Source organism: Hemitrygon akajei, chromosome 5 (genome assembly GCF_048418815.1).
Source record: "Hemitrygon akajei chromosome 5, sHemAka1.3, whole genome shotgun sequence".
Lineage (NCBI taxonomy): Eukaryota > Metazoa > Chordata > Chondrichthyes > Myliobatiformes > Dasyatidae > Hemitrygon > Hemitrygon akajei.
Window position 1 is genome coordinate 140,360,967 of NC_133128.1, and position 8,470 is coordinate 140,369,436.

The 8,470-nt window shown below is 41.5% G+C and overlaps 1 protein-coding gene across 2 annotated transcripts in view; it reads left to right on the plus strand.

Moving 5' to 3' along the window:
* The window catches only part of orc2 (origin recognition complex, subunit 2), a 34,267-nt gene extending 26,240 nt beyond the window's left edge, over positions 1-8,027 (plus strand). For both annotated transcript variants that reach the window (XM_073046671.1, XM_073046672.1), the window contains exons 13-16: positions 194-365; positions 636-697; positions 2,524-2,642; positions 7,521-8,027. In XM_073046671.1, the coding sequence (XP_072902772.1) occupies positions 194-365; positions 636-697; positions 2,524-2,642; positions 7,521-7,607 (440 nt within the window). In that variant the 3' untranslated portion in view covers positions 7,608-8,027. The remainder of the gene's footprint in view (positions 1-193; positions 366-635; positions 698-2,523; positions 2,643-7,520) is intronic.
* Positions 8,028-8,470: the final 443 nt, after the last annotated feature.

Sequence of the window (8,470 nt, forward strand, 5' to 3'; positions counted from 1 at the left end):
CCCGCCCCCACCCCTTCATCAACTGGCTACCTGTTAACTCCCTCCCTGCCTGGCGGCCCATTAACCCGTCTCTCCCTCTGGCTGCTTGCCCCCTCCCCCAGCTATCTGTCTGACTGTCCACCCAAGGGTTTGTGGAAATGCTCTTTTATTCTCTTTGTACTTGACTGACAGTGATGTGGTTTGTATTTGACAGTGTGGGATCAGACAAGGAGCTGTCTCTTTAACTGGCTGTGGTATGAAGTAACGACCTTTAAGCCCTACACAGAGGAGACTTCGTTTGAAAACTCGCTACTGGTTCAACAGTCGGGAGTCTTGGCTTTGAGCTCATTGATTCATGTATTGCGCAGCCTCACTCCCAATGCCAGGTAATTGCCACGACTTTGGTATTCTGTGGGGTTGCAGGGGCCCAGGATACCTGGTGTTTAAAAAGTGAGCCCTCTTCTTTGGGTACTGGAACTCTTTTAATGTTAGAAAAGTAATTTCCTGGTCAGGGCAAGTAGAAATGATTTGTGTATGTTATGTTATTATGTGTGGGGAGAAACTCAGCATGAAATTTAGAAATGTTATTTTTGTACTTGAGCAAGTTGTTCAGGGCTGGATGTTGGACTGATGTTGTCTCTGCCTCTCTGATGCAGGGGAATATTTAAACTTTTGGCTCAGTTCCAGTTGGAGAACAAGGATAACTCATCTTACCCAGGTAAGAGTAAGGGGGAAGTGGGTGGAGTGGTAGGATGGGGAGAAACCAGACTCTCCTTAAAGTTCTGTGATGAGGTAAAAATCTCAAATATATCAAATGTGTCTCAAATGATGGCTATCCAAAACAATTACCACATAAAGTAACACCATGATAGTGCAGAACTTTATAAATATAGAGGGTTATAAAATAATGAGAGTCATAGGGTAGATAGTTGGTTATTTTCCCTGGGCAAGGGAGTCCAAAGCTAGCGAGCCTAGGTTTAAGCTAAGAGGGGAAAAATTTAGAGGGTTTCTGAGGGGCAAACTTGTCCCACACAGAAGGTGGTGAGTATATGGAACAAAGTGTTGGAGGCAGATACAATTCAGTGTTTATAACCATATAACAATTACAGCACAGAAACAGGCCATCTCGGCCCTTGTAGTCCATGCTGAACGTTTACTCTCACCTAGTCCCACCGACCTGCACTCAGCCCACAACCCTCCATTCCTTTCCTGTCCATATACCTATCCAATTTTACTTTAAATGACAATATCGAACCTGCCTCTACCACTTCTACTGGAAGCTCGTTCCACGCAGCTACTACTCTCTGAGTAAAGAAATTCCCCCTCATGTTGCCCCTAAACTTTTGCCCCGTAACTCTCAACTCATGTCCTCTTGTTTGAATCTCCCCTACTCTCAATGGAAAAAGCCTATCAAAAAGCTCTATCTATCCCCCTCATAATTTTAAATACCTCTATCAAGTCCCCCCTCAATCTTCTACGCTCCAAACGAATAAAGACCTAACTTGTTCAACCCTTCCCTGTAACTTAGGTGCTGAAACCCAGGTAACATTCTAGTAAATCTCCTCTGTACTCTCTCTATTTTGTTGACATCTTTCCTATAATTCGGTGACCAGAACTGTACACAATACTCCAAATTTGACCTTACCAATGCCTTGTACAATTTTAACATTACATCCCAACTCCTGTACTCAGTGCTCTGATTTATGAAGGCCAGCATACCAAAAGCTTTCTTCACCACCCTATCCACATGAGATTCCACCTTCAGGGAACTATGCACCATTATTCCTAGATCACTCTGTTCTACTGTATTCTGCAATGCCCTACCATTTACCATGTATGTCCTATTTGGATTATTCCTACCAAAATGTAGCACCTCACACTTAATCAGCATTAAACTCCATCTGCCATCTTTCAGCTCACTCTTCTAACTAGCCTAAATCTCTCTGCAAGCTTTGAAAACCTACTTCATTATCCACAATGCCACCTATCTTAGTATCATCTGCTTACTTACTAATCCAATTTACCACCCCATCATCCAGATCATTAATGTATATGACAAAGAACATTGGACCCAGAACAGATCCCTGAGGCACACCACTAGTCACCGGCCTCCAATCTGACAAACAGTTAACCACCACTACTCTTTGGCATCTCCCATCCAGCCACTGTTGAATCCATTTTACTACTTCAATGTTAACACCTAAAGATTGAACCTTCCTAACTAACCTTCCGTGCGGAACCTTGTTTAAAAGACATTTGGACAGGTACCTGGATTGAAAGGAGGGATATGGGCCAATTGCAGGCAAATGAGATTAGATGGATATTTTGGTCAGCTTGAGTGAATTGGGCAGAATAGCTGTTTCTGTGCTGTTTATCTCTGAATTGTGTGTTCTCACTCTGGGACTATTTGTGTTGGCTGTGACCAGTGTCCTCTACTCATCAAGTGGGCCATGGTTTCAGTACAATGATAGGTTTGGCATTCAATCAAGGGGCTGTTTGTGCATGTGGGAGGAAGAACACTCTAACTCTCCACCTTTCCTGCAGGTTTGTCCTTTCAGGATTTCTATCATCGATGTCGTGAGGCCTTCTTAGTGAACAGCAACCTCACTTTGCGAGCACAGCTTACTGAATTCAGAGATCATAAACTGATCAGGAGTAAAAAGGTGAGGAGCGGTTCCTCTGTACAAATGCTGTATCCACCAGATCTACTCATAACTTTAACTTGTATGTGTTCACTAACCCCTTACTCACCCCACATGCAGAATCTTTAATGTGAGCTCTGACTCAGATTCTTTCTATCACTGCCACCCCCTCCCACACTGAGGCAGAGTTGTGTTATTTGTATTTAACCTTTTTTAAAAAAATTTTTTAAATTAGTTTTTCAAAACATTTTACAAAATTAAAAACCCCAAATCCCAATGAGGAGCATTAATACAGTGCAAGATTAAGCATACAATAACAATATGCTACAAAGGAAGAGATTTTAACAAAAAAGCACCTAAATTAAAGACAAGTGAGCTTAGTGTCCTCCCCAAGCCCCACAACACAAGAAAAAAACAATAACAACTCCAGACCAACCACCACACAGTATAAAGAGTATAAGTCCGGACAGTCAAACTCCCAGACTGTGAATACACTTAGTAACAGAGGATAATAATGCCTACTACCAGAAAAAAAAGGGAGCTGAAAGCAAGGGACCGAAAAGAAGAAAAAAAAAGAAAAAAAAACCCTAGTCAAGAGGAAGGTTATGAAAGTACTCGATAAAAGGTCCCCAGACCTTATGGAACTTTAGATCCGAATTAAGAACTGAATAATGAATTTTTTCGAGGTCCAAGCAGGCTATAATGTCGTTAAGCCATTGCGCATGAGTGGGCGAGGCAGCATCTCTCCATCTAAGGAGGATCAAGCGTCTCGCCAGGAGAGAGGCAAAGGATAGTATTTGGCATTTGGTCGGACCCAGACATAAATCTGTCTCGCCCCAAAAACTGAACAGAGCAATTAAGGGGTTAGGTTCTAGGTGCTGATTCAGAATACCCGATAATGTAGTGAAGACATCTTTCCAGAATTTCTCCAAGCTAGGACAGAACCAGTACATATGGATGAGAGAGGCCACGCCCCTCTTGCATTTATCACAGAGCGGACTAATGCCAGGGTAGAATCGAGATAGTTTAGATTTAGACATATGGGCTCTATGAACAATCTTAAACTGTAAGAGGCAATGGCGAGCACAGAGGGAGGTTGAGTTAACCGATTTGAGAACTGAACCTTTTTTAAATAAGAAGGAGCATGGTCATGATTGGGACTGATCTTCTCTATGGAATTCATTGCCACAGATGGCTATGGACTGGGTATATTTAAAGCAGAAGTTAATAGATTTTGAATAGTTAGGGCATCAAAGGTTATGGGGAGAAGGCAGGAGAATGTCATAATGGAATGATGGGGTAGACTTAATGGGCTGAATGGCTTAATTCTACTTTTAAATCATGTGGGAGGGCTACAGTAAACAGGAGATCTTTCAGTCCATTGCGTCTCTACTAGAGCAACTCGCTTGTCACACACTCCCGACCCCTTTTCTGCAGCCTTGCAAATTTTTATTAATCATATGTTCACCCAAATCCCTCCCTGAAGGCTACAGAGGAACCTGGCTCCATCATGTCTACAGGCAGTGAACTCCAAATTCTGATCACACTATGTAAAAATAAGTTTTTCAAGCATCTGTTAATTCTCTTCCCCTTCATCTTAGAAGTGCCAGCTGACAGCTCCTTCAGCAACAGGAAGAGCCCGACTCCCACCTTCCGTTGTCCAGATTGGCGAGGCTCCTCATTATTTTGTAGACATTTGTCAGATATTTCCTCGGCCTGTCCTTGGGAAGAAAATAGTCCTAGCTCCTTTGCCTTTATAGTCCTCATCCCAGGAACTCGTTTCACATACCTTTACTGTATTGGTTTATTATTGCCACATGTACCAAAATACAGTGAAAAGCTGGTCTTGCATACTGTTTATACAGGTCGAATCATTACACAGTACATTGAGCTAGAATAAGGTAAGGCAATCGCAATGCAAAATAAAGTGTAAAAGCTACTGATAAAGTGCAGTGCTAGTAAATTATAAAGTGCAAGATCATAAAGAGGTGGATTGTGAGGCCAAGAGTCCAGTTTATTGTACAAGAAATTTGTTCAAGAGTCTGACAACAGTGGGGTGGAAGCTGTGTGAGTCTGTTAGTGCAAGTTTTCAGCCTTTTTTTTATCTTCTGTCTGATGGGAGAGGGAGAAAAATGTCTGGGGTGGGTGGGATCTTTGATCGTACTGGCTGCTGAACTAAGGCATGAGAAGTATAACTAGAGTTCATAGAAGATAGGCTGATTCCTGTGATGTGCTGGGTTGTGGTCACATCTCTCTGCAGTGTCCTTGGTTACATGCAGAGCAGTTGCCATACCAAGCTGTTAGGCACCCATTTACTCAAGCTCCCTAATCTGACCTTGTTCAGGTTACACAACACCCAATCCAGAATCACCTTTTCTCTAATGTGCTTGACCACATGCAGCTTTAAAAAGCCATCTCTTAGGCATTCTACAAATTCCTTCTCTTGCGATTCAGCATCAACCTGATTTTCTCAATCTATCTGCATATTGAAATTTCCCAAGATCATTACAACATTGCTCTTTTTACATGCCTTTTCTATCTCTAGTTATTTGTACTCCACATCCTTGCTACTATTTGGAGGCCTGTGTATAGCTCTCATAAGGGACTTTTTACCCTTGTGGTTTCTCAACTATATCCACAAGTATTCTACATCTTATGATCTTGTGTCACTTTTTTCTAAGGATTTAATTTCATTTATAATCACAGAGCCACTCCATCCTGTCTGCCCTCCTGCCTATCCTTTCGATATGATGTTTATCCTTGGTTGTTAAGCTCCAAGCTATGATCTTTTAACCACAACCCTGTGATGCCCACGTTATACCTGCCAGTTTCTAACTGCGCTACATCATCAACCTTATTACCCGTATTGTGTGCAATCAAATATAAAATTCTGTCCTATATTCACCACTGTCCCTTTCAATATTGTCTCCATGTTGCCTGAAGTTAAATTCTTATACTTTTCTAAATATTCACTAAACTCTCCTTTTATTTTACTCATACTTTTCCAAGTCATTGAACCCACCCCCTACTATTAATTTAAAGCCCTATCCACAGCTCTAGTGATGCAATTCAGCATGACCCTGGTCCCAGCATGTCAGGTGGAGCCTGTCCCTTCAGACTAGCTTCCACCTCCAATACTGGTGTCAATGTGTCACAAATTCAAATCCACTTCTCCCATACCAATTTTTGAGCAACACATTTAACTCTGATCTTATTAACACTGCCAATTTGCACATGGCTCAGGTAACAATCCAAAGATTATACCTTGTTGGTTCTGTGTTTTAATTTGCCCTTAGTCGCTCCAATTCCCTCAGCAGAGCCTCTTCCCTCATTCTTTCTACATCATTCTTTCCTATATGGATGACGACAACTGAACTTTTTCCCCTCTCATTCCAAATTCCTCTACAGATGAGATGAGCCTAGGTTTAGGACCAGGCTGATAACAGCTTTCAGGATTCACAATCCTTGCGACAGGATGTCTATTCCGCAGACCATACCATCCCCAATTATAACTGTTTTTCTCTTCCCCCAGTTGAATGGCTCCTTAAACTAGGGTGTCACAGTTCTGTTGCTCATACTTCCTATCCTCACAGGGAGTGGCAAGCTCGGGAGTTGAATCTCTTCCAGCATTACCCTTTACCTGTCTCACTTGCAGTCACACCCTCTTGTCCCTGGCAATGGACTGAATTTGAAATAGTTAATCTAATTGGTGTGACTGCCTCCTGAAATAATACTTTTCTTCCCCCCCCCCCACCATAGTGCATCACAGTGTGTGAAGCTCAGATTCCAGGTCATGAACTTTGAGTCTGAGTTCCTCAAGCAACCAACACTTGCTCATCGGGAACTACAATGAGGTCCACTAGCTCCCACGTGCAGTTAAAACACATTGCCTGATCATTGATATCACCATGCTATCAATTTTTAATGTATATAGTCTTATTTATCTTCCCTTTCACCAATATTTTGGAGGCATCCTCTTTCCTTGTTTTGACAGATGCAAACTGTTCATTTTGTTTCTTAATGTCCTGCATCTTCCTACTTGTGCCCTCATTAGGCCCAACTCTTCCATACACTACCAGTTTAAATGCCCATAGAACATATTCAGATACCCTTTTATGTTGGTAGCTAATCTTAATTGTTCTACTTGCATCTCTCATTTCTCACTATCCTTCCAGTTCATTCATAATAGTCTGGTTCTTATTGGCATTTACCCCATGATGCAGCTGTCTTCATTCTCTTGTATCTTCCTCTTTACCTCTTATTGTTGAGGGAGCTCTGTCCCTTGTGAGTGTACCTTAACTGTACCTGAACCATCTGTTCCTTAAAGAATGCCTATTGTCTGTTACAGGTCTACTTATCAATTTAAGGCGCCAATCTGAGCCTGAGCCAGATCCAGCCTTAACTCCACACCCCACCCTGTTCTCTTAAAGTTCTGCTTATCATCTTATGGTGCCAATGTATTTGGGCCAGATCCAGCTTGCACCCATGCACCACCTCCTGTCAATACAAAGATACTGTGGCTAATTATAACTCCAACTGTTGTTCTGACTGAAAAGTACCAGAATCCATCTAGTTCATTAGCAAACTTCAAAGGATTATGATTCACTGAAACACAAAATACTGCAGATGTTAGAAATCCAGAACAACAAACACAAAATGTTTGAGGAACTCAGCGGTCAGGCAGCATCTATGGAAAGGAATAAGTAGTTGACATTTCGGCTGAGATGTTTCATCTCAGGCTTGAAACATTGATTGTTTATTCCTTCCATGGATGATGCCTGACCTGAGTTCTTCCAGCACTGTGTTTCTTGCTTATGATTTACAGAGGAGTTTTAGTTTACCATGAGCTTTGCTGTCCTGGAATGTGCTTGATCAACCATCATCTTATTTATCTTTCAGGGTGCTGATGGCATTGAATATCTTGACATCCCTGTTGACTTTGCAACACTGAGTGACTACCTTGAAATGGAAGATAAGAAATCATAGATTGAAGAGAGATACTCCACAGGATATAGAGTTACAGGAAAACAATGGATGTCCGTCACTTAAATTGGTTCAGCAGTTCCTATTTGCTGTGAAGGGTCATATGAGAGTGACTTTTGTCTTGCATCTGTAGGGTGTGTTAGTCCATCCATTTATTGCCTATGTGACTAATTAACAGCTTGCAAGTTCCTGGAGTGCAAGGCGCCTCCTTGTTCATGGAGTGGATGAAGTGGGAATTTGTGGTTAGAGCAATCCAAGACGTTCTTTCTCAAGAAGTGTTTTCTGTGGATGGTTTTATGAGTGTCTGTTGCGTGAGGAACTTCCTGCAGTCTCCTGTTCTTCAGTTCACCTTCCTGTTGACAGTACAGCTACATTTAGAATTTTGTTTTAAAAATATATATATATTAAAGATTTCAAACTATATATCTGGTACACAATCAGAACCTTTTTTTATAATTTGCTTCTGTCAAATCCCGGCACATTATGTCCTTTTTCCATCTCTCTGCCTGGACCTTAGCAGCCTCTTGTGGACAGTTCCAGAGTTTAACTATTCCAGTTATCCTCTGTCTGAAATCCTGTATTCTGCTTGTTCCATTCACCTGTTATATTTCAGGTTTTTTTTTTAACCTATGTTGTCTTCAGGTTCAGCTGGAAAGTTAAATTCATTTAAGATAATCTGGAATTAGATACCTGGTATTCTGACTGGTGAATATGAACAATAATATTACATAAAAATCAGTCTGGTTTGTTTGTATCCTTCAGTAGAGGATATCCACTGTGCCTAGAGTGCCTCACATATATGACTCCAAACCCCCAGTAAAGTGGTAGCCTCTAAAATGTCACTCAGTTGAATCAAACGACACTAA